This window comes from Drosophila melanogaster, chromosome X (assembly GCF_000001215.4).
Source record: "Drosophila melanogaster chromosome X".
NCBI classification, from domain to species: Eukaryota; Metazoa; Arthropoda; class Insecta; order Diptera; family Drosophilidae; genus Drosophila; species Drosophila melanogaster.
The window spans coordinates 12,842,844-12,869,120 of NC_004354.4; the positions used below are offsets into that span (position 1 = coordinate 12,842,844).

Sequence of the window (26,277 nt, forward strand, 5' to 3'; positions counted from 1 at the left end):
TCCTGCACTAGATCAATAAGTCCTTGCATTTAATTTAAGCCCGCTCAACGACATTTCCAATTAAAATGCTTTATGGGCGAATGAAGTTGCATTTCGTTGGCGCTATTTGTTTAATCTACCCATAAATATGTATAAAATATTATATTTGATAAGAGCGAGCGAACGGAAAAAAAAGATGGCAATGAAAAATCAATATCAATATGCCAGCCACTTGCAGGCGAAAAATGCAAAAATGTTGAATTGGCGAACGACGTATTACCTTGTGTATATATTTGCACAATTCACAAAATGGGGAAAGCCAATTAAATTGGCCAAGAGCTGTGACGAAGACAAGAACAAATTTGCATAACTGATTAAAAACTTTCCCACCCATTTTCACCGAGCAAAAGGTGAAAGCGGTGCGGAAAAGTCAAAGTGTGAACACAAATCCATAGCCCAACTTTAAGCACTTTGCCAAGGGACTAACTCAAACTGAAATTCAATTATTAATTTAACTTTTCATTGAATTTTCCCAACCCCATCTACTCCACCTTATCGCCACCCGTCTGGCCATTGTTCAATCTATCAATCTAAGCCTTTGGCAAACTAAAAGAGGGGCTAAAACTGGCTCATTATTAATTTGCAGTTGAACTTCCCTGTGACTCGATTATAATCTAAGGTCATGCTATGGATAAAAGTTTCTTCCGAGAAAATTGCATTCAAGCATATTTATTTTCTTTTTTTTTATGTCTACCCATGACTTTAGATAAATTTCATATTTTATTTAGTTACATAAATAAAATCTCATAACAAATTCAATAACGGGGATTAAAAAAGTTGATAGAAATATATAGTTAAGTGATTTTGAATATTCTTTCGTTTGATTTTTAATACCATGTCATAAATTTTTCAAAGATTTCTTTGTGTGATTCTCTCTAGCTTTTCCATAATTTCAATCGGCATTCTCATTGATGAACTTTAACGCCTTTTGAAAGGCCAAAGGCATAGCTGTATTGCACTTCAGCTTATTAAAAATCAAATTCCCAGACAGTGATTGAATTGACCGTCGATTGAGAGCGCTCTAAGGGAAGTCCGGGCGAAATCCTCTTAGTTGGCAATCCATCTAGGCAAAATGCAGTAAAATCGATTAATGCCATAGAGCATAGCAACTCGGAAATCACAATATACCGCACACCATCGACCATCGACTACATCGATCCACCAACACCAGGAACAGAAACAGGAACAGCGTCGTCATCGTCGGTGGGCGACTTCCTGCCTGTCTTCTTCTTGTGTAATCCAAAACCAAATCCCCGCTAAAAAATGCATTGTTCGCTATTAGCGAGAAAATAATCGCAGGCGAACTGGCTGTACGTCTAAGCGTATTAAGCATTATGCTATATGGCTGGCGCCCAAGGCTATAAATCGCTAAGCTTCGCCCTTTTGGCCCACTTCCTTGGCGAAGGGGTCATCCGAAAATGGCGGATTAATTTAAAGTATGGCCAAGAAAGGTCGCATTAAGTCGCTGGAACGTTTATCTCACAACACACAAGTACATACAATTGGCCCAAAGAAGTTAGCATTCACTGCAAGTGGCCCAAAAGTTGCTAATTTGAGTGTTTCAAAAGTTGAGGATTGGAATTAAAAGTTGCTTTGCAAAAAAAATGGTTGTCATAATCATACTTCAATCATACTATAATATTTCACAAGGTATTACAAATCATAAAATTTATTTCAATACCATGAATGACTCAGTGGAATTATCATCACACATCCTGCGAACGGCAAAGTCTCACTTCTTGGCGAAAACAAAATGTTGTTCGCTATCTGAGATCTGTGGTAAATCGATAGAGAGATTAAATGTCTGTATGCCGCCCAAGCACTTGACGGATTCATTGCCCGCTCGTGTCAGCCACTTGTACTTGTCCTTGTACTCGTAGTCGTAGTCGTAGTTGTAGTGGTAGTTGTACTTGTCCTGTCGCCTCCAAAGGACTCGGGTGAAGGGGAGACGGGGAGCAAGGGAAAGAGTGGGAGATTGGGAGAGAATCAGAGACAGAAAGTGACGGAGTCCATGACTCAATTCCGCTGTCGACGGCTGCGGCGATGTTTAAACAGAAAGCAGTTAAAAACAGTTAGCAATGTGGCCAAAATGCACGGGAAAAATTCAAAGAATTGTTAAAAAAAAACTTATTCGGCAATCTCAGAAAGTTTGTTTTAAAGAGCGCAGTGATACAAATATCTCCGCATGTCCATGTCTACGATTCACCCATATTTTCTCTCCGTGTAAAGGGCTAAGAAATGGCGATAAGAGGGGCATAGACGCGGCAAATGAAGGCGGATGAGGAGGCGCATAACGAGGCAGGAGATGAACAGCAGTTGCAGCCATAAAAAGGCAACCCGCCATGTTGTAACAGTTGTAAGCTGACAATGACAACGACAGAGATGGCAATAGCCGGCCAGTGAGGGAGATGGCTGCAAAGAAAGCGACGCACAGACGAGGCACGCACAACAACAACAGTAATAATAACAAGAACAGTGAGTGCAAAGTGTAATTGAATTTCTGTTGACAGATTTTAACGCACAATATCCTGCAGCGACATTGTCGCAAAGGGCGATGAAATAAAACACCCAAGACCAAAAAAAAAAGAAACTGAAATAAAAAGTACGATGATAAGCGAGGAACGAAGAGGTTACGAAAACCAAAAAAAAAAAAAACCTGAAAAACTGAAAATCACAAGAGCGTGAAAATTGCACAGAGAAAGCGAAACAAAAATCGGAAAGGCATTGTGCAACACTCGAAATTCAATATAGATCCTATACAATCGTTTCGGGTCAACATACACGCTTCAATTCTACCTTGTTTGTCGCCAATAAATATTGCATATATGTATTTAGCCAGATTTCATTCCATTCCTTTCGCTTATAGCCAGTTCATTCAATTATGGATGACAAAAGATCGACAAAGGAGTAAAAATAGCTATGGCCCCCGGGTGGCTTAACCATATTAAGTGGTTTTTAGTGGTGGCGTATACATTTATTGGATTGCGTTAAAACAAAAAAACAAAAAAAAAGAGGAAAGGCGAGTAAATTAATTAAACATAAAACGTGGTTTTTAAAATACCCACGAAGGATTGAGCGGTCCAAATTAGTTTATTCGATTAAGGCATTTTTCCTACGCATTTTTAAATGTTTTATGCAGCTAGCATGGTATAACAAATAATTAAGTTATTGAATACTAACGAATGTCCTTTGTTTAAAACCAAACAATGGAAAACCAACAAAAAATGCATTTCGACCAATATGTTGGAATGCAAACAGCCAAGTAAGTTAAAAATAAAAGTAATTGGATATTTTCCGTCCTACTTATTTGCTCAAAATAAATATAAATAAATTGCCAAGTCGGGTATAAATAAGAATGAAAATCTGTAACATCTCCAGCAATTAAAACTTTAAAACTGCAGTATTTTTAAATGTTTTCCCTGGCACTTGTCGTGTAGTTTCGAGACAAACTTTGACAACAGTCGCGGATATGTTGCGGATATGGAAATGACAAAAGTTTTCAGCGGTAGGCAGGGATGTTTTTCACTTCCGTCTCGTTTCTCTACCCGATTTTCCCCCCCCCCCGAAAAAGCACACAGTCGCTAAAAGTTATGCAATTCAATTATGTCCTTTTGATTGTTTTACAGTTTTTCAGTTCGACAAGAAACCGAAAGTAAAATGAAATGAATACTTTGCATCTTTTACCATCCTCCATTTAACTTGATGGGACTCACACACACACACACACATACACTTGTGCGGTGGAAAAACGATTTTCCATGTACCCATGCAACCCAGCAACACAAGTTTTTATGTTGTCCTGTAATAACAGACATGGGAACTGGTTGACTGACTGACTGACTGACTGACTGGTTGGCTGGCTTGCTTGCTGGCTGGCTTGATTGACTGATTGATGAACTGACTAACTGAGCCACAGGCAAATTGCGAAAACACTCTTAATGTGCTTACATGGAAAATCAATTCGCTGCGAGACTTCAAGAGCCCCCTCCCACACCCCCCCCTCCCCCCAAAAAAAATGAAGAGAAGCGATAAAAGCGAGCCACACTAGGCAGCATTAAAAATTATAGTAAATTTTAGACCACAAAGCATTTCTAGTTGCTGCTGAACAAATGCTGGCCACTTTTAGGCGACGCAAAAATAACAAAATTCCTAAGTAATATAATAAGATACAAGTACTTTAATAAATAATAAGATATAAAGTCTCAGTATTAAAGCAAACTATTTACGTTTACGTAGTGTAGCGCGTAATATATATTTTTCTAATATATTTAATTCTACTACTTATATATACATATATTATTTTTCCAAGTGCACGCCCACGTTCAGGTCCTTGAAAAAAATGTCTGCTTGACTTTAAGGTCTGCTGGCAATAGATGGCGAAAACTTAACGCAGCTGGAGACTTCAACCGATTCGCCTTCAATTTCCCTTTTGCTGGGAGAACCGCAACTTTAAAGGCAAAAGGGAACGGAAAATTGTCGGGGGAAAATGGGGAAAGCACAGCTGGATGCAAACGACAAGCCACTTTGACCCAAAGGAGCCGCAAATGTGCGTTGATGTGTGCCATAAATGTGTCACCATCAACAGCGGGTTGTCAGTTAAAATTAACGCAATAGCGAAACTAGAGTGCAAATCCACTCATTTCAACAACTGATTTTATTTTTATACATTCCGATTTGCAAAATACAGCTGTGGAGTTTTTTCATAGAATTTCCCTTATTTCCATAGCATTACCAATTCTCAGCTCATTGCATTACACATTTTAATAATTGCATTGCAATGTGATTTTAAATTTGATTTTTCAATTATGCTAATAGGAAAAAATATAAAATATATATGCAACTTTTTAACAGGTGGATTTCATATATAAGTGCGTGTGACTAATGATTAACAGATAACATGGAAATATTTAAAAACAAAAAAATGTGCGTGGTAGCGCAGCATAATTTATGTAAATGGGAAATGAGAGTTGATTAAGGTGGTCATGAAACAATAACATTGAATAGACTAATAGAAAATGTGTAGAAAAAATAGGAATAATATTATATTAAATATAATTAATAGAAAGCGCAACTCCAATTTGGCAGGCAATTACCAACGTGAAATGTTTTTGTTTTTTATTGCTTTAAGCTTACACTTTAAGCATATGTTAATCGAGATACCAAGGATATGTAAATAATATTATGGCTTCCAGTCCATCTTGCTTGAAAACTTTATAGATGGAAAAACTGGGAAAGCGAAAGGAAAGCCTTGACGAAAGGGTGGGAAACATAAGTTGTTGGCAGCGGAGTCCAAGGACTTTTTCCACCCTCTCGATGTGTGTGTCTGTGTGTGTGCGTTTGGCACTTGAGTAAGGTCAGTTTAAGCGTCTGGGGAAATGGTTATTCTTATTGCATACTTTGGCAACAATGTCCTCCCTGCGAGCATGTGTGTATTTATGCAAGGATACGAGCAGACTCCTGAATAAAAAGTCACATATCAGTTGCTCTTACGATAGTCGTCTAGTGCTCATAGATAATCCGAAATCATACTGAAATTTGTATTCATTTTAAACGCAATGCAACAAAGCATTTTTAGCGTGATATTTACTCGGCCAAATTAAACGCTTTTAGATGTTTTTAATGTGGACAATAAATTGGCAAATTTATGCTATCTAACAGTTGAGGTACATATACCAATTGCTGATGATTAAATTTCCTGTTTAACCTGCAATTAGTCTAACGATAATCGCTGAAATTGAAACTATTCTCGGTTAGCAGCATAAAATGGGGAAATATTCTTTCGAGTTGAAAAGCTTTAGCTATTGTGCGCAAAAGTTTTGCAGGATTCTTTGCAGCTCAAAAAAAAAGAAAAAAACCAAGAGAGGCGAACAACAATTGAGCCATGCTTCCATGCTTTTTTCGAATGCCACAAAACATTCTTGCCCTTTTTTTTATAGAGGCAATTAAAATTCGCTTACTTGCTGAACATTCGCGAGCTGAATACATATAAATGAAATCAAGTGGAGAATAATATGTACGAGTATAACACGAGCGTTTAAATACACATTTTGCTTGGCTAATAATAAAGGAATTTTCTGTGCTCTCTCTTATTAAATTCTGTCCTCGGTTTTCTCCGGAATAAACGTGGCATTTAAAATCTCTGTTTGCTCATGGCGAATATGAAACCTTTTGTCAAGGAAACCAAACGGAGCATTTCATTTGACAGCAAGTGAATTTTTTGTAAATTTACAAGGATTTTTGGATTCATTTTCAAATGCGCAGAGTTCTCCCCATTGATAATCTTTGGTCGGCGTATGACTTTGTGAAATTTCTGGCAGACTTTTACCTCTATACAATTCCAATTTCATGAGCTTGTGCGTTTGCGTGTGTATGTGTGTGTGTATGCTTGTGTGGGAGTAGCATTTATAAGCCACAAAAGAAATAAAAAGGACGAAAGCCTTAAGACCGTTTCAAGTTGCTGAATGTGTGCTTCCCTTTTCTTTTTTTTTTTTCTTTTTGCCTGACTTTTGTGTATGTCCGTTTGAATTAATATTACAATGTCCTTAAGGTTTATTTGGCTTGATATTCCTTTTTATCTTTATATTTGCTGCTTCGCCTTTGACGGTTTCTGATTTTGATTCTGATGCTGATTCCGATTCCGATTTCGTTTCGCTTTTGGCTGTTTGATATTTATGCTTTCCTGGCTTCTTGGCTCGCATTGTTGTTTTATTCCTTGGCATATTAAAAATTCATACAAATGTAAAACGAAAATCCTCAAGACAATCATAAAAAACAGCAGAGGCAAGCGGACCCGGCAAAAGGGTTTCCTTCACTTTTTTTTTTTTTTTTGGCCTATGCCTCTGCCTGCCTCAGTGGGAGTCGCAAAAACGCTTGCAAATAAAAATGAAATATAATTTCAGGTCACAAATCCACGTGTCTTCTATCTCGGTGTGCATTTATGTATGTACGCATCCGAGTGAACTAAATCAAAGCTGCTGCTGCCGCATAAAGCTGCTTAGAAAAGCGAAGGCCAAGACGTGCATTCGCCTGGCCCCAAAAAGCAGGCAACGATTTTCACTCGGAGCAACGCACACTGCGTATGCGTAATATTTCGCTGTGAAAACTTATGCTAAAAACCTTCAGCTGCAAAGGGGTTCTAGGACATACAGTCCTCAGCGAAGATCATATTCCAACGATTTATATACAAGCCTTGCTGATTATAATTAATATTGACTTTAAAGCTCATTAAAAACTTATATAAAATTGGCGTACGAAAAAATGGAAAAATAAAAAAAAAAGTTAAAGAGAATACCTAAAATTGAGTGAACAACAACCAAGTGAATATCGTACAATATAATCACATTAAGTGATGTAAACACTTTAGATAATTGTCGGATTTGATTGTCGAACAAGTCCTCTCGATGTTATCCACAAATCATAATTACCCAGTCTCGTTTCGCCCACAATTAAATTGACACACTTTCCAACAATACACATGAAACGCACTGTACTGCCAACCAGTCGTATGCGTGATTTGCTAAAAACGCTTTTCGTGCCCACTTGGCGACAACGAACGTGCCAAGCGTTTTGGCTATTGATCTCTGGCTTTTCAACAGACCGCCCTCCGTCGTACGATTTTATTTATTTTTTTTTTATTCCTTATTTCTGTTCCTTTTTGCCCGCTCGAGTGGAGCTCATAAAAATTCTAAAAACAATAAACGTCAATTTTTGCTTGGCAGCTAATTCGGAGGAAGCTGCCTGCGGGCAGCACAAAGTGGCCTTCCACGGGAAATCTGTTGCGTGGTTGGGGTTTTGGGCGGAGGTTGTGCTTTTCCTCTGAAGGATAAGCGTCGGATGTTTAACTAGGTTGACACTTCATTCAGCCCCAAGCCCTTGCGATTCATACTTGTGCTGTTATTTGTCTTATCCTCGAATCGCACACCGCTTACCTGTGAAAAAATATAGAGACAAAAAGGAGGAGAAAAACTCGATTAGACTTATAATATTAAATGGAAATTTCATACAAATTGTAAATTACTTTCAATGCGGAGAAAAATAATTATTAAATGCAAGTTAAAAAACATTACTTTCAAATAGCTCGAGCACTATGTCTCCTTGGCAGACATAAAATGAAATACCATTTTGCATTACGAACGCCTATTAAGATTCTATAGTCCAAATCGCTATAGCAATACGCAAATGTATAAATATAATTACGGCAATTATTCTGCCTGAAAGAAGGCATCCAATTGTATCCGTGAAATAAATAAGTCAAAAACATATTGGCAACATATCCCACATACGTGTGTAGCAATTAAGGTGGAAAATAAAATCCATTTATTTATTTATTTAGTGGCCAATCGCATGTAAAATGCATATGGGGCTATGCGTCCGGATTTGTGTGTTCCATTTATAATTTATTCGCTTCCCTGCATTTCATTCCTCGGCACTTTAGTCCTATTTGCACTCCACCCACACCTAATTAATGCGAGTCCTTTCGCAGGTTTTCCACAGACAATAAAGTGTATATAAAAACGAAGGGGGTGGAAAAAAAGGACATGGGACAGGTAGGCGATTATCGTTGGCGCAGGTAACTATTGGAATGGTTTGGAAAAGTGAGGAAGAACCAAAAGGGTTGGACATTGGATTAAGCTGGAGAATGGGAAGTAAATTGAATGAAAAATTGATACAAAGGTGCCAGTCAATTTAGAATCGCTTTGTCAATACTAGTTTTGCGCTAATTTGTGCACAATTGTAAGTAATTTTGGTCTTTTGATTGCTAGTTTTGTAACTATTAGTATGCCTACATCTTAAAAAGATAGTTATTAATAAGTGCAAATAGCATTTCTATTGTCTAGCTATTATTTTTAGTTATAAAACATATATGTGAGTATGTACGACTAACGAAATCATCCAGTGCTTTCAGCTAAATCTGTGTACACGCAATCAAATCAATTTGTATGTTTTTCCATCCATTTTCGTTGCTGTGCTCAATTAGTTTTGTTAAAGCTTTCAATTTACACACATTTTTGACTGGCAGAAAGGAGGGAGGCGTGAAAATTCGTGGGGCGTGGCAATCTGGATGGTGGAAAGCTGCTGTCGTGGCAAGTCGCCAACATCTTGCAAAGCCTGTATGTTCGTCTGTACAACATAATTAAGTTTAATTGACAACCGCTGACTGTTTGATTGGCTTCTCTTGTTTTTTTCTCTCATTCTCATTCCCATTCTCGTTTTTGTTTTTTTTTGTTTTTTTTTTGTTGTGTTATTGCTCCTCATTGTTTGTTGTTTTATTTTCATTATTGCCGTACTTCTCCTTGACTGAGTGACTGCTTCCATTTGTGCCACTTGGCCAGGCTCAACAATGACTACGACTTTATGCCCCGCCACTCAACTCAACTCGACCGCCCTCATTATGTACATAATTTTCGCCCAACATCCACATACATATATTCATCATATTAAGTACAATATGCAATTGTTGCTGTGCTGCGGTCACACGGGGCGTATACTCAATGTGCGCCACTGAATGGAAATGATCATTGGAGCAAGGAAGTGCGGCGAAGCGGGGGGGGGGAGGGGATTGAAAAACTGAGGGCGAGGAGACAGCACTCAATAAATCATTTGGAATGAGCTTTGCTGTACGTTAATCACACAGACAGCACCGACACAATACAGTCCGTATCAGATGCATAAGGGCGGTTCCAGTGGCTCATTTTATTCGAAGTAAATGAAATAAATCCATTTTACACACTCACATTTGCACATTTTAAGATTTTTAAATCAAAAGAAACATTAAGTATCAATAATGCACAACACTCCCTTCACGCATTTGCGATTAGTAAAAAAGATTAGCAAAGAATTTAGCCTTCCCTCTACGCAATGAAATGAAAATTGTCGAGGGAGTTGGACTCGTTGCGGTCGCAGTTTAAAATTTTGAACCACGCATTTCTCCCTGCCAAATCTCGCCATTGTGTTTAATCAATTAAAATGGATAATCCGCCGATTCCTAATGGGAATCCACTAGATTTGGTGTTTGATATGCGGCAAGGCATGGCCACCAAACACCAACCCCACCCCCATTTTCCAACCCACTTCTTTCACAGCCGTTTTCCCAGAGGAGCCAACACGATTTCCGAGGCGAGGCCATGTCTTCTGATGAATCAACCGAACTCGTTGCGCTGACAGACGGAACATTGTTGAATGTGGCGAGCGCGGAACCGAGCAGAAAACTTTGAAATGGATTAAATGACAGAGTGGGTGGATGGGTTGGTTTAGTTGGAGAGCAGGGCTGGTGGTGACTTGGGCCAAGCCCACAGTTCAATGGACGATTTTCATTTTGCTTGCGGTAGACAAAAGTTTCTCCTTTATCAAAGTTGCGGCTTAAGGGCATTTGGTGGCGGGAATAAGCCGGGGGTTATCGGGGGGCAGTTATAGCACCGACTTGCTATACATTACCGCTAACGAGAAATATCAACTGTTAAATTGCAGAAAATGGCACAAAGCGATGAAGTAATACAAGGACTAGGGAAAAGGATACAAAAGTGCATGGGTAAGCGAAATCGAAATCATTAGTATGAACGTTTTAATAAAAGGCATCTATAACTTTGCAATCAAATGATTTATTGGCGGTAAAAATTTTTTTTTTCACTTTTTAAAGTGTGTCAAATGTACTGATATTATTTAAATGGAATGTCAGTGTTTTCACAGAAAGGCATATGCCTCACATTTTACGAGCGTAATGAGTATATAAAATGTATATAAAAACTTGTCTACAAGTTTCGTGTAGATTTTCATTAGCAACGGCAATGGCCAAAAACGAAGCAAATGATATAGAAATGAAAATGGACAGACTGTTTGTTGGCGGTTCAAATCAACCTGTTGCCACGAAAAGTAATCGAAGTTCATTCTTTACTTTTGCTGCGGGTCACGAATAAATTCAGGCATTTAAGGTGCTCACGCGATTTGGCAACAATAACAAAAGGAGACGACGCCACTGAAGACAAAAACAACATTGCAGACCACGGGGCGTATGCGTGTTACAGAAATAAAAATGGCTGCTCACACACACACACACACACATGGCCCGCATGCATACACATGTGTGTGCGTGTGTGTGGTGTACAGGCGTGTGTTTGCCATAGCTTCATTATGATGGCGTCGTTAGGTCTATTAAATTTCCCTTTGTCGCATTGCCCGACGTCATTTATATGGTTCTCCATAATTTTAGTTACGTATTAAAACAGTCGGATCGGGTCCTTGAACTTCACACAAGTCGGATTTTACTAGGGCTTCAACAGCGACCGTTTATCTATATAAAGAATGTATTTTTGGAATGGGATTTTTCCATTACCAATTAGCAGTAAAAAAAAACTAGGCACACATTTGCTATATAAGTAAACTACTCACATAAAAAAATGGCCACTATTAATATTCAGTTCAGTTAATATTCACTTTTTGAAGAAAATATCTTTTGCATAATGTTTTGCTTCCTTGTTTTTTTTTCCTGACTTTGGAAATATGCCAAAAGATTCATAACAATACACAACAGACAACAGAAAATCGCCCAAAAAGCCGAAGAAGACTATATTTCAATTCCACTCCGAATTTGAAAACAAAACTTGAAGTCATCCAACTAAAAAGGGAAAAGTTTGCTATTATAAATTAACCCGAAAGGTAAAAATGCAATTTCAAAGAAAACTGCAGATAAGTTGGCATAAACAGAAGACGGCCATACGCGTACTCAGTACTCAGTTTTCCCAGTGAGAAAACTTGGTTCTCCCACCCACTCACTTTTCCGAAAAACGTTAGACGCGCAAGGATCTGCTTCGAGGTGCCAGGCACATTGGCCAGTGTCCTGTTTTGGTTATTTTTTTTTTTTAGTTTTGTATGTCCTTACGGCATCTTCTGCTTAACGGCTTATGTGAAAAGTCGCTAAAAACTTGAAAACTCGCGGCAATGCCATCTAAAATTAATGCGGCATGACCTTTTCAGCAAGCCAAACAAGTTGTACCATAAACTTTGTGGCCATAAGGAGATGGAGGAACCGACCAAAAAAAAAAAAACTGTAGAAATTGTGGTGAAATTTGTGGAGAACGTGTTGTTGGTAAAACAAATGCGGCACTACCTGAACTTCGACCCATTGATGTGAGGGAAAACGGTGGAAAAGCGCTGGTCGTGGCCATTTAATGTGCGCATAATTGGCTTGTTGCATATTTTATCGCTTAATTGCCGCACATCGCCTGTAGAGATAGTCCACATCACTCACCACCCACTCGATCCAGTGGCCACCCATTTCTTGGCGAGTTAATTATGCCACAGGTGCACTGAGAACAAATCGCAAATCGCCCATTGAAACAATATTTTTTCTGTATTTATGCTAGTTTCTCCTAAAATGTGCATTAATGCATTAGAGATGAATTTCTTTTAATTTCGTTTACAAAAAAAAATAATAATAATAGAGCATAGAAAAATCGAACAAAACATATTTTATACTGCCAATCTGCTATTTTAAAAGTATTAAAAATATTATTAAGTAGTGAGCTATGTGTATATTTTTCAGTGCAATATTTAATCAGAATGTTTTCGTTATTGCGGCTTTGGTCAAGCAAAAAGTTTGCGTTTGCCACCTGCCAGTGGATTAATCGACTCTGACGTGTGTCTTCTAAGCAATATGAAACTGAAGGTCTCGTTGTTATTTCGCAATTAAATAAATCATCAAAATGAAGGTGGAAAATAAATGGGACAAGCGCATGGGTGACTAAGCAAAAAAAAAAGGCATACAACCATATAAACCACACTAAATGAGAATTGATAAAAGAAAAACAATAAAAGTACAAAAGTATATTGCGTATACAATCTAAAAGTTTTGAGTTCATTGTTCTTGATTGGAAACCGTACTAATGGTTGCGACTGCGAGGCTTTTTGGCATAAAGTCCATCTCCCATTCCACCTCCTACAGCTGCCTTTCCGTTCGGTTGTGGTTTCCTGAAGATTCTGGATTCAAATTGCTGCTTCATATTTTCGGTCCTATCTGCTTGATTATTTCGCGACAGTGAGTCCCTGATCAACGGACAGTGGTTATCCAAAGTTTGGCGCTCACTAGCCAATCGTGTCTTGATCCCTAGCATTAGGCAGCATTCCGAGCGAGTCCTTTGAGCCATTAGTTCACAGAAATGATGAATGGCGTTCAGTGTCAGCGACTCGATGCCCAAATAATGAGACGCCAGGATAATTTCCACCAGCTGGTACAGTTCGCTGCCCAACAATCGCTCTTCCCATGAGCAAAGAAGAAATGAGGAACGCTTCATTTCATTTAAGTTAGCAACGCATTGATCATCGTTGGCATCCTCGCCTGTACACCTTCTAATCCCATTGCATTTCCATATATTTCGTTTACAAAAATTTTGCATCACATTGGCATGAATTACGATTTTATCCGTGCTTTTTAAGCAACCGATTTCACGTTCATCTTCGCCAGTATTTACACCTGTGATATTATTATTGCCAATTTCGGTAATTTGAATGTAATCTTGATAGTTACCATTTACTTTTGTGAATTCATTAATTGTATCATTCTTGCAATCTCTACTACTTTTGTTTGTGTTTTCGTTATTTTGAATTAATTGAATGTTTGGATTATATAACACTAACTTTCCATTATTTTCATCTATAATTGTGCAGTTCTCGTCTTTTTGATTTTCGTTTTGTTTGTAATCATTACATTTGATATCTGTAGAACATTCGACCATAAAATTTTCTTGATTTTGCAAGTTATTTTCGAAACTTTCCATTGAGTCGCTTGTTTGATTGCTTATAACACCTGCCTCGTCATTAACACTTTCATCATTGTTTTCACAACTATTCTCGATATTATCATTTCTAATCGGTGTATGGTCATAATCAAATTCTACATTCTTAAGTATTTTTGTGCAATCATTTTCGATTTTTTCGCCGAGGATCTGACATGTTAAATTTACCGTTTGTTGAGCATTACCTTGAGTGTTCTCACTGATTTGACAGCTGGCCTCGCTTTTCGTATATCCGTTTCCTTTGCCTATTTCGCAAATGCACGTCTCAACTGTTGGTGTCGGCGCGGCGATTTTTTCAGTTCCGTTTGCGCATAGAGTCTTCTTGTGCATCCACATAATCACACGTAGCAGTGTCGCCGATCGAATGGACCGCAACGGAATTGGCTGCACCTCCCCTTCCAAACGGCTCATCACCTCCGAATGGCGATACATCAAGGGACTGGGCACATTGATCAGGCGATGATCGCTGCAAAGGAAACGTATTTGTTCCATACCCGGTTGCCTTCTTCCGGCCACCAGATCCAGCAGACTTTTTGCGGACCTCACTTTGTTAGCGGCACGATCCTTCTCTGTGGCACCCGGACTTGCCTCCTTTATGGGCTTTTGCAGCTGAAAATTGGTGCTGCAAAAGCTATTGGTGGCTTTCAACAGCACGGAAGAATCGTCAATTGGCGCAGCGTGAGCCAATTGAATGCGGCGAAAGGATGTACGATTGCCACGAACTGCCAGCGGTTTTGAACGTCGCACCAGCGAGCGGATTACCGCTTCCTCATCCGTTAGCGTTTTCTTAAATACAACTTTCGGCGATACTGGCTTCACCAGAGCGCTCAGCGTATTGCTTATTGGCATCGGCAAATGGGAGCGGTTCAGCGAGCAGCGATTTGGTAGCGCGGCATCACGGATGCGGGATATCCGCGAGTTTGGACCATCCAGTACCGTTAGCGAGTGTCTAACGCGTTCCGGAATTCTCGACTTGAATCTAGATGACATGTTTTTTATGTTTTTTTTTTGTACTTCCGAATAGAAAATATGTCTGCTTAATTTCGGTCTTTGATATTGGCTAGTCAGTGTGTGTATGTGTGACTGGCATGATTGCTATCCCTATGTCGACTGGATCAAAAACCAAGCCAAGAGCACTGACATAAATGTACCCAATGGTAACTCGATCGAAAGCGATGCCAAGATTACTGGCCTAAATACATATATCGAATGTATTTGTCATTATCATTAATTATGATTAAGTGATTACGTTGATTAAGTCAGGCGAAAAATCTCTTGTGCCAACAGCTAAATTCCAGTTAAAGTTATTTAATGAAAACGGTATGCCAAATTTCTCTCTCAAAGTTAAACCTAAACTATGGCAATTGGTTTTTTAGCTGATTTTGAATGGCTTTCGGGCATGAAATATATATTTTTAGCCAAACATGCCTCTGCATCAAGGTAATCACTATTGATTGAATAAGTATGGAAACATATAAACTTATTGGTAGGCAACAAGCAAGAGTCAAACAATGGCCCTTCGGCCATTCAAGTATTTCTTTGCAGGAGTTTCGAAAAAAAAAGGACAACCTCAATTAAATGCATTTTCAAACCATTTTTCAGTCTTCCTACAGGATTTGCTAGCACGTCTGTGTGTGCGTAGGTTTTGCTTGTGTCTATGTGTGTGTGTGTGTGAGCAGGACATTAAAAAGTAATTTAAATGGAATTCCTTGGCATTCGCCACGGGGCTCAGGAGTGGGCTTCGAAATTGAGAATGGAATAAGAATGGCGACATTGCGACGCACAGTGGTAGGCACTGCCTTATTGTAATTAGAGCGATGAGACAATAAATCTCAATATAGGCCAATCCGTCCGTCCATTCAGTTCCGTTTCAATTCCATTCCATTCGTTGCCGGGTGCGTGGATTTAAATTGCATTGAAGGGAAACAAAAGGAGCAGTATCTGGGAAGCCAACGAAGCCACCATGGCAATGCATAAATCTAGCACTCTTCCCTGCATTCTCTGGAAAAATCAAACAGAGGTGTGTACTGGAGTGCACAGAAAACTAAAATACTCCATTCATATATATAAGCTCCATATATGGTTTTCGTTGTGAAACGGAATTCAAAGTAAGGCTCAGTAGCTAAGATCACAAAAATAAGAACCCGCACCTTGTATATAAAATTCAAAAAAATATGCAATCTTTTCTATATCAATACATATATATATATCGGTTGCATTTTAAAATTTCTCTCAGTGCTTAAAGAAGCACCAACTAAACGATAAAAACTGAAGCAAAACTTGAGGGCAAGGGTAGAGAAATGTGGGAAAAGCGGCTTCGTAGTCGCAGGCATTAGCTCAAAATTGCAAAACTTAAGCCAAATGCTGGCGCGGAAAAAGAGGAGAAAAAAGTTAAAACGGAATCGGTCCAAAAGGAAAAGCACGAAGAGTGCGTAGAAAGGATGAATAGAGAAAAGGAAACAAGTAGAAGTAGTACGCAGTGTGTGTGGGTGAGAAAAGGAAAATCAAAACCACGAACGAAACCAGACGAAGGAGATGGCTCATTCTTTGTTTTATGCCATCTACATAATAGATGGCGCAAGGAAGTAATAGACAGAGATGGCAAATGGCGAAAAAAAAGAGACGCCACGAGAGGCGGAGAAAAGGATGGCTAGCGGCTAGCAACGGAAACAAGTCAATTTGCATTCCGGCTTAAACGAACATCGCCGGGTTAGTTAATGTTGCAAAAAAGGTTAAAACAAAAAGAAAAAAAAAATTAAATGAAAAGAAGAGAATTTCGACTGCATCAGCAATCGCAAATTGGAAGCGGGAGAAGGGTAACATAATAAAAATAAATAAAACAGACAGCTGGCCAATAATTATCACTTGTGCTTGCCGTCCAACTTTTTTTATTGTTTCAAAATTAGTTTAGCTTTCGACCGGCGACCACTAATCAATCAACTTAGGAGGAAACTTCGATTAACTTTGCTCGACAGCAATTAACTTTAACTTTGCTAATGAATCGGACAACAAAACAGCTTCTGTGGCAGCAAAGCAGTTGTTGGCCACTTGCAGGATGGACCATTAAGGGAAAATGCTGAGATGCAACATTTAATAGTTGTACAGAAATTCAAAACGGACCAATTTAACAATAATTTCAAGTGTACCATGCAAACTGAAGCACTACTTAATAATCTTTACATAATATTTTATTTTAATCGGGAATTAAATTGGCAAATATTTACATTATCAATTTCTGTTTATTTGTATTTTACAAAATGTTTTCCCCTAAACCCAAACTAGATTGATTTCGAATCGAGCTCAATGCCAATCGTTAATCGGCAAACAAGAGTCAAATATCGGCGCGAAATTGTTTAATTTATTGGAATGGCAATGCAACTACGTCGGAGCCCCTGGAATAAACTGGAAAACTCATTAAAACGCAGCTAAACAAAATTCTCAATGGAATAAATAAATATTATTGACTTTGGTTTATTGCTTTCGGTTGTGTAACTCGGCATGGCTATTATATTAAATTAATTAAATTACACACTCGCACGCACCAGCACAAAAAGACCGAAAGAGACGGCCAGCTGTTTGGCGATAGAGACAGCGATATGCCAATTACAAAACCATAATTTCCACACGCCAGCACATCTACATACATGTACATGTATGAACGTGTGCAAGTGTGTGTATCGGGATTTTTTGGCCATGGACTGCATTCAAAATGCAATTTGTTTGCAGCTCCCTCTCTCTCTCTCTGTTGCATTTTGTCGTTTAATTGTAGTACTCACTAATTGAGCGACATGCAAATGCATCTCAAATGACAGAAAAACCAATCGGAATGTATCGACATCAAATAAAAGTTAATTAACAATTAAAACTGCCTAATACGTGCACGCAGAGAACTTTTCGATTTAATTATGGCTTATATTGACAAGCGTGCATATTTTGCATGCCACATTTGCGGACTGCTCGTAAATATTTATTAAAAACAATGCAATTTATTATACAATATAATATGCATTATTATACAATTTTGTAGCAAACTGAATTTTGTAAATCTAATAAGCCATTTAGTTGAAACCTTTTTATGATACAGGCATGAATAACTCGACTTGCGTACTACCTTTTATTGTTGAAAACAATTGACTTTAAACTTCTCTCTACGTAACCACTTGCCATTTTTTCTTGCCATTTCAAATATAATATTTGCAGATATTTTGCTTGTAGAATTTGGTAACCTTAGGAGCTCCCCTCAATTATGTAAGGCACAGTACTTGAAGGAACTTATCCCGTTGGAGGAGCACAACTGTTGCTAAGCCCCCAAAAGGGTTCGAGCCAATCCTTTCGAGTAAATTCCATTGCCCCAAGGCAAACAAAGGCCACAGCTAATAGTGTGAAAACAAAAAAAAAAAAAAAGGAAACATAAGGCAACGTAAGTAAGGGAAATAAAAATAAATACAAAAATAAAGGAAACGGGCAAGAAATGCGAGCACGGGGAAAAATATCGTAAAATGCTAAGGTAAACAAACATTTATAAATAATGAACATTGATTGCTTATTTGAACAAAATGAAGGCGGACATGGAAGTCGTTGAACTGCACTCCATAAATGTAATTGTGCCTGTGAATGGCTGTCTAATCATTATGGTCCGCAGAGGGCAAACTCATCAAGGAACTTAATTGATTTGGGTGTGCGGAAAATGGGGAAAAGTAGCCATTGGCAAATCGAATTGGTACCGAAAGGATGGAGCATTTGGAAGTCGAATATTTGAACCTCAAATGTCTATCAAAGTTCATTAAAAAATATCCCCCATATATGTTTGTATGCACTTTTGAAAGTATCACAATGGTCCTTTTGTATGGAAAAATGCATTCAGCAAGATTTTTGGGTAGCACTAGAAAGACCACTTTCTCCGCCTGCGAAAGGAAAATCTGGCTGAGAAGTTGTTTGCTCCATTACTTCGTGTCTCCGCTCATTTGGCCTTCATTGAGTTGGGTTTATGGCTTTCAATTTGAGTGTTTCTGGGGCCATCTCTGTCATGCATACGTCCAAGGTGCTTAATAATTTAGCAACACCCACCCATACAGCTGCAGCTCAGCTCTATATACGTGGACGAGAGCGAGGGAGAGCGGGGTAGGGAGAGAAAATCCTCCTCCACCCATACAATCAATGTCAATATGCGTGTGTCTGTGTGTGAGTGTGTGTGTGCCATGCGGTATGCAATGCGAATTTAATGCACTTCTTGATGCAGCTGTGCATAAGAAATCAGATGCAACCTGCGAGACGCCAAATAGTCTTACATTTTCCGCATCTCAAATGGAGGTGGAGACATCTCTAGCATTTGGTTTTCCACATTTTCTCGGAAAACTTTTCTACTCATCACAAAAACAATGCCACGCCCACAAGTCCGAGTGCTCACACTCAAAAAAAAAAAGCTCAATACTCAATTACTTTTTATACTACTAATGATTTAAATATAATATTTTACAAGTGCCACATAAAAAGTTAGATGCAGACTTGTCCCTAAGTTCTAACCAAAAACACATTAATTTACACACATCTGCGGGTTTTCCATTTAGTTTCTCGGTGTAGTTGGTTGCATTTATGAGAAGTTTTCCCTTTTTTCGGTGTGGCCTGAACGTTGACAGCCGGCAAATGCAAATGCGGTTTTAGCATTTGCATGACGTTCCGTACGTTATTTACAAAATGGCTAAAATGCCAACATGGCTGCCATTCACAGCTAATGACATTTTAAACAAAGACTTCCGATCTGCCTTGCTCTTTCGCACCCATCTCGCTTCTTATTTTGCTTGCTACTATGTTTTTTTTTTTTGTATATATAAAATGCTTTCAGCGTAAAATATGAAAATATTATTAGCATTATGATATGCTTGGGAACGGAATGGGATTGCATGGAACAGCAGGGATCGCCTCTAAGTACCTAAGTACCGAATGCCATTTGCCATCACCCATTTACCACTTTTGCACTTGCCATTTTCCATTTCCCATTTGCCATTTCCCCATTTGCACAGGGCCACTTTCCACCATCAACACATTTCAATGAAATAATTGCCTTCAACAGAAACACTTCTGTAGCATACTTTTCAGGGCACGTACGAAGAAGATTATGAATGATTTAAGCAGTTAGAAGAATGGGATTAAATGGATTTTAATTGCTTACATTACTACCGATTAGTATAAGGGTCAAATTACTTTTTTTTTGTTTTAACCTTCTAATAACTTGTTTGATTTTTCAATACAAGCATTTTGGCCAGCTCGCGATTAAAAGAAAAGCATCGGCTATGTGAAGAAAATGCCAGTGCCTAATCCACAATCGACATTAATTCATGCGAGTGCATAATTCACATACCCTTAACCCACCGCTGGCCCCCGGAAGCGGCATGACCCACCTCTTAACCCACATGCAGTTTGCTCCACATGGAGAGCCAGCGAAGCGAACAACTTGCGCTGTTTTCTCATTATTTATGCGCGACCTTGTTTTGTGCCATTTTTTATTATTTTGCTAATTTCGCGCATTATAAAAACAACAACAAAAATAAAGCCCTATACTAACAACAGTGCAAAAAATACAAAAAAAAAGGGAGAGGGAGATAAGCGTAAACCAAGCGTCGGTCTTGTTGGTTAGGGAAGATTTGAGCTCGGTTAAAACCAAGTAAATGTTCGCACTCAAATCTAGGACTTGTAAAAACGGATTAAAAAGAATATTAAAAAATGAATAGCTGCTTGCTAAAATATGATAGCCTATTTTAGCACAGCCTTTGTATTCAAAATATTCACATTGAATTTTTTATTTATTTATTTGTTTTTTTTTTTTTTGTATGTATGCATTCAAGAAGAGTATTTTTTTATGCGACTTTGCCCGGATTTCGTTCTCAATCTTCCGGTTTTTTATTTTTCTCGTCGGTTCTTTTTTGTGGCTTAATTTTTAGAAGGGAAACTTATGGTTTGGTTGTCGTCAGTTGAGAGCTTTTAACCTATTTTCCCATTTTTGCGCAATTTATCAACAAATTAATGTAAGCATGACGCCTCACATACACACACACACACACACACACTTACCACTCGTGGGCGTGAGTATGTGTGAACTTGTATGTGTTTGTGTGTGTGCGGCGTTGTCAAGAAAATTTGCATGTTTCTCCCACAGAGTCGAGGCCCCATTTTTGTTTTGTTTTTGATGCATGTAATTAACTTGAAGCGGGCCTTTGCCTTCTACTTATGTAGATCTATGCTGATGTGAAAAGGTGAGGGCAGCTGTTCATGTATACGCTTACATATATATACTCACATATATATGCACAATATATAATATATATATTATATGGAGCGTGGGCGCAGGTATATCATGTCCTTGGTTTTCAAAGAAAATGTTGCGGTTCGGGCTAAAGATCACAAATGCCTATTTGGCATGGTTCGCTAAATGGTGCATGCTTTTGCTCTCAGTAATGTATGGTAAATATTAGAAATATTTTATTGTAAAATTAATAGCTTGAAACAGTCCCATTTTTTTTTTAATATTTCAATATAACTTATTCCCGGTAATACGCACATTTGCATAAACGCACTTTGTAATTTAGTGCTTCGTCGGGCAACAATTAAATAATTCACTAAATAAATTAGTTATGGAAAAGTTTCGAATTCGAGCGCAGATGAAAATTAATTTGTGCGGTTGGGTGGAAAACGCAAAAATGTGTGGAAATGAAAGCTAAATGTGCCACATTGCAATTGAAGAATTCGGTGGGAGCAATGTGTGCACCACACACACACATCCTCGCATTCTGGCACCCACTCATTGAAAACTTTCTCCTTTCCATTGGCAATTTTCACAAATAACTATTCCAGTTGCTGCAACTTTGTACGCACTCAACGTATGGCTGCTCAACACGAAAGTTAACTGCTCTCGCCCACTTGTCAATCACCTGTCGCCATAATGCCACGGTATTCCTGTTTCTGGTATTCCTGTATTTTCGCTTATTGGTTTTGTCATTTATTATCTTTAGCACGGAAATTCACGCTTGACAGGTCCTGCAGTCGCAGCAGTGGCGCAGCACTAGCAGACGCGATGAAAGTTTATGACAATGCGACCCAACAACCCCATCCGCGACCACGCCCATCTGATGACGCCCACCTGTCAGGGGGGGGGCGTGTCTACACCTGGCAGCACTCAAACTAAGGGCACTGCGCTAAATGTCCAGTTTTGGCTAGCATTCTATGGAAATATACAAAAATAGAAAAAAACCACAAAAATAAGGCCATTAACAAGACCTATAAATGTATCTAAGTCCACTGCAATTGTTGTAGTCACTTTAATTTACCAATCCTAGTTTCTCAGGTATTCATTAAGATCAAAATGGTATAATAATCGTCTCAGATATTTTCTCTCAGTGCCAAAACATATATAGTTGAGGTGGCCTAATCGAAGTGAGCCGCAAAATAGGAACAAATGCCAAAGTTTTGATTGGCAGTTGCCTTTGTTTGTTGGCCGGGAAATGTAGAAAGTTTGGCAAGCCGCAACTTTATACAGGTGCAAAAAAAAAAAAGAAATAAAAAACTAAAAACCCATAGAAAAGTGGGTGGTGGGAAAAGGGGAGAGCCGACATATGACCAAAACATCCTTCCATTTCGGTTTACAGCCTGGTAAAAGTGACACCACGATGCCATAACATTAAATGCCTAACAAGTTACTCAATTTCAATGGTCAGTCGTCGATGATGCTGTCCCTGTCCGGGCCACTGTATTGCTATCTCGCTCTAATGGCCGGAAAAGGGCAAGAAAATTTCCATAATTTTATGGGCTTGACAAGCTCTCTCGCAGCGAAACACGGACACTGTGGCCCGTAAAGTGGAATTTTCAAGAACATCGAAAACCACACGGACCTTCTCGCCAGCGTTTTAATATTTATGCATAAAAATTTATAGGTGCTAAGGTACGCATCAGTACATATGTATGTATATATGTATGTATGAATGTTTGTTGATATGGCCGTAACACCCACCGAAAATCCAGGTGAAAACGTATTTCGAGTCACCTTTTCGCACAGCTCCTCTCTCGGCTTTACCGCCAGCTTTTCCCTCGACTTTCCTCTAGGTTTTTCTGCTTTTTTGCAAAAATAAAACTATCATTGCAGCAGATCGAAAGCTTTTATGTGTCAAGTTAATGAAACCGGAGGAGGAGCAGATGGAGGGGCAGATGGGCAAATGGACAGATGGGCAGATGAGCAGTGGGGGAATGGATTCCAACAGCTGATTGCATCGGATTTCATCTTAAGGTGACACTTTATACTGGGCTGCCTTTAATCGGGGATTTAACTTTATGGCCCCGCCTTGGTCTCATTAAATTTTTATGTTCTCTCTGCGCTCTATTCCGGGTTTTCGATTTTTTACGGATTTCAAGGAGACGGCAATGACGTTTGAACTTTAAGTCTCAAATCGTTCAGAGCTCAAATCAGCTGTTTTATTTGAATAGTTTTCTATTGGCAAGTTTAAAGAGATTTGATTTAGTTTAGTTGTTTAACTTGTGATAAGAATTAGGTTTTCTTGCAGATCTCGTATGTTGGATCATTCAGTTAAATCTCTTTAGTTTAGTCAGGCAACTAGACTTTTGAGGCTCATCTGGCGGAAAATCGAAAATATGAGTTGGATCGAGCATTTTTTGGTCGCTTGATTGGCGCTGCAAATCGAATTTTTCCTTTCAATAAAATGTGAAAAAATAAGGAAAGGCGGAAAATTTTAAGGCAAGATATCTAAGCCACGGTCCAAATAGAGAAAAGCTAGTGCTGAACCATATTCTTAGACATAGATACATCCCCACGCAGACATACACACACCATTCACTTTCATTTTCATTACACAAATGAAATGAAATTTTATGCCGGTAAGAGTGTGTGTGTGTGTTTGTGTGTGTGAAAGAGAGAGTGTTTTAGCGACGTGGTACTGGCGGAAAATCATAACTTGAAATGCGTTAAAATGCATATAAAAAATTTATAGCCTACACTTAGGCTCACATTAAATGACATGCCTGTCAAAGGCTTGTCCAAAAGCAAAGGGTATAAAATTGGCCTCGAAAGGGTGTTACAAGGATCTACACGGAAAAAAAAAGTGATTACACATATTAGACGCTTTTTAGAAACGAGTTACACTTTTTTACCAAAAAGAGCAGTCCACTAAATACTAAAGTTTTTAAGTTTGCTGATTATGTGATATACAAATGCAATGGCTTTGTAACTTTGGGCAGAACAAAGAGATTTATGTCTAGTTTCTAGCTTTAACGGACTCATTCGCATTGCACTCATCTAAACTTTCTCGCAGTGTGCTCTGATTATTTAGTGGCCAAGCGAAGCCTGTCTCTGATTGCTCTTGACAGCGCTGACCCAAAAAAAAAAAGGAGGAAATATATAAGAGCTGCAAGGAAAAAAAAAAAAAAAGAATTATGAACCAAAACGTGTGTAATGATGATGTGTATTTTAATGTACAATTTGCGGCCTTTAATAGCACTCTCACACACACAGCCACCGAGCAACCCACCAACTGGAACACGCAAAATTTCCCCCTTTTTTTCCATGGATTTAAGAACGTAATCACAGCCTTTCATGCCGTGCATTGCATACTTTCAACATGCTCAGCCCAATGACGAACAATATAAGCCGAATGGAAAGCAGACATAATAGATTCGGTTTTTCTGATTAAATCAATTTTGTAAAAGTTTATTATTCATTTGACCTGTCAGCAACAGCAGCAACAGCAGCAGCAGCGAAGTGTGGAAAACCATTTAAAAATATTATGAAAAAGTTTGAAGAACTCATCAGCCATAAAGAGAGAGTTCGCGAATAAAATGGAGGAGCAACCTGTTTCCGTCGTCAAAATGCAAATTATTTGTAATTATTTGCGCTTCGAATAGCTAAAGCGAATAATATTCTGTGCAACACAGCGCCACATTTCGATCTTTGACAACGAAAATATGGTTGTATATTTAAATATATATGAGAATGTGATAGGAGTTTTTGAACATTTTACAACAGAAAATTTCCAGTACCACATGCCAAAAGAATTAAACAGAATTGGATTTACTGAACAATTTGTAACGAAGCTGTTTTAATATTTAAATATTCAATCATACGCTCAGTAAAAACAATTTTTAAGAGCCATATACCAAAAAAGCTAGCTTCTTTATTTAAGATTGCACTTTCAAATCTACATGTCTATCGATTTTAAAGTTTACATGTTCCTAGTTCTAGTCCTAAATCCCGCACACAAACACACACATATATATAGAGTATATGCTAAGTACAATCTAGAACTGCCGCAGCACTTGACTTGAATTTCTTGTTCTCGTTCTTGTTTGCATTTGTGTTTGCACCCCTTGCCTTTGTTAATTTCTGTTGTTTGCCTTTAACCCCAACAAACAAAGGGCCAACAGAGCGGCGAGCAAAACAAAAAACAAAACAAAAAAAAAATGGAGGGGGAAATCGAAAAAATAAAGCTAAAGGTACAAAGTTAGTGAGGGATATCATTGTTAGATGGCACATATTACTCATACGCAGCGTGGTCACTTGCCTGGTTTTATTTTTGTCAACTAGACGACTGATTCTGATCGATGATTCTCGTGCAGATTTCGATTCCGATTTCGATGCGAATAATGATCTGTCTTTTGCGCCCGCCTTCCGGCCGATGATAATGGCGCTGGTCTCGCACACTTTTTGTTTTAGCACTCTTCGCTCAGATATTACACATACGCACTGTGGTAGCACCAGAAAATAATTCGCAAAAAAATTGAACAATTGAAATATCCGATATGACTGCGATTTCAATCACGATTGCCAGACAATATTATTTTCTATTTCCTACAATATATTTTTTATTTATTCTTTATTTATTTATTTATTTTTTTTTTGCTTGCCGACGCTTTGTTTTGTTTCCTTTCGTTTAAGGACCTTCAGTCCGCTCCTTTGTTAATGTGTCGGTAGGTGTGTGTATGTTTGATGGCTCGTATTTGTGTGAGAGACTGATATATGTGAGATGCGCGCGTGTGTGCGTGTGAATAGTTTTTGTAATCCGCACAAATCCGCTGGTAAATTTGAACTGACTGAGTTCAAAAGCTAAAATGAGTTTGCATACCCCAAAAACGTACTAACCAATAACCGAGACCGATTTAACCAGCCGAAGGTAAAGCCGAACTCGATTCCGAATCTAAACCCGAGAACCTTAACGTGGGAAAGTTCGCTCACAGCTGCGGCAAAGTGAAAGTGTCCTAAATGCGGACCACAAACTGTGCGAAAAGCTTTCACTTGGCTGGCTGTTGAGCTTGAAGGATTTTTGAAAAATCTTAGGCGCTTTAAAAATTATTGTGAAAGTTATTCTATAAGAAATATTTGAATATATCCAAAATATTTAAAACAAAATATGAAAATGAAACAAAAATAGGAATTATAGAACCGGCTTTTGAAAAT

General features: G+C 38.5%; 2 protein-coding genes across 5 annotated transcripts in view; both read right to left on the reverse strand.

Moving 5' to 3' along the window:
• Positions 1-26,277, reverse strand: part of Pde9 (Phosphodiesterase 9) — a 111,765-nt gene that overhangs the window by 57,281 nt on the left and 28,207 nt on the right. Inside the window, exon 1 of one of the 4 annotated variants that reach the window (NM_001272566.1) lies at positions 25,385-25,928. The exons of the other annotated variants lie outside the window; for them this stretch is intronic. The gene's annotated coding sequence lies outside the window, so the exon portion shown is untranslated. Of the gene's footprint in view, positions 1-25,384; positions 25,929-26,277 lie in introns of those variants that run through there. 4 annotated transcript variants of the gene reach the window in all.
• On the reverse strand, positions 12,845-14,879 carry CG4661 (uncharacterized protein). The gene has a single exon (NM_132607.2). It carries the CDS (start codon positions 14,814-14,816, stop codon positions 12,915-12,917), a length of 1,902 nt encoding a protein of 633 aa, NP_572835.1. The 5' UTR covers positions 14,817-14,879; the 3' UTR covers positions 12,845-12,914.

What these genes read in the sequence shown, in the direction of transcription:
- CG4661 (NM_132607.2), bottom strand. Translation starts at nt 14,816, where the DNA reads ATGTCATCTAGATTCAAGTCGAGAATTCCGGAACGCGTTAGACACTCG.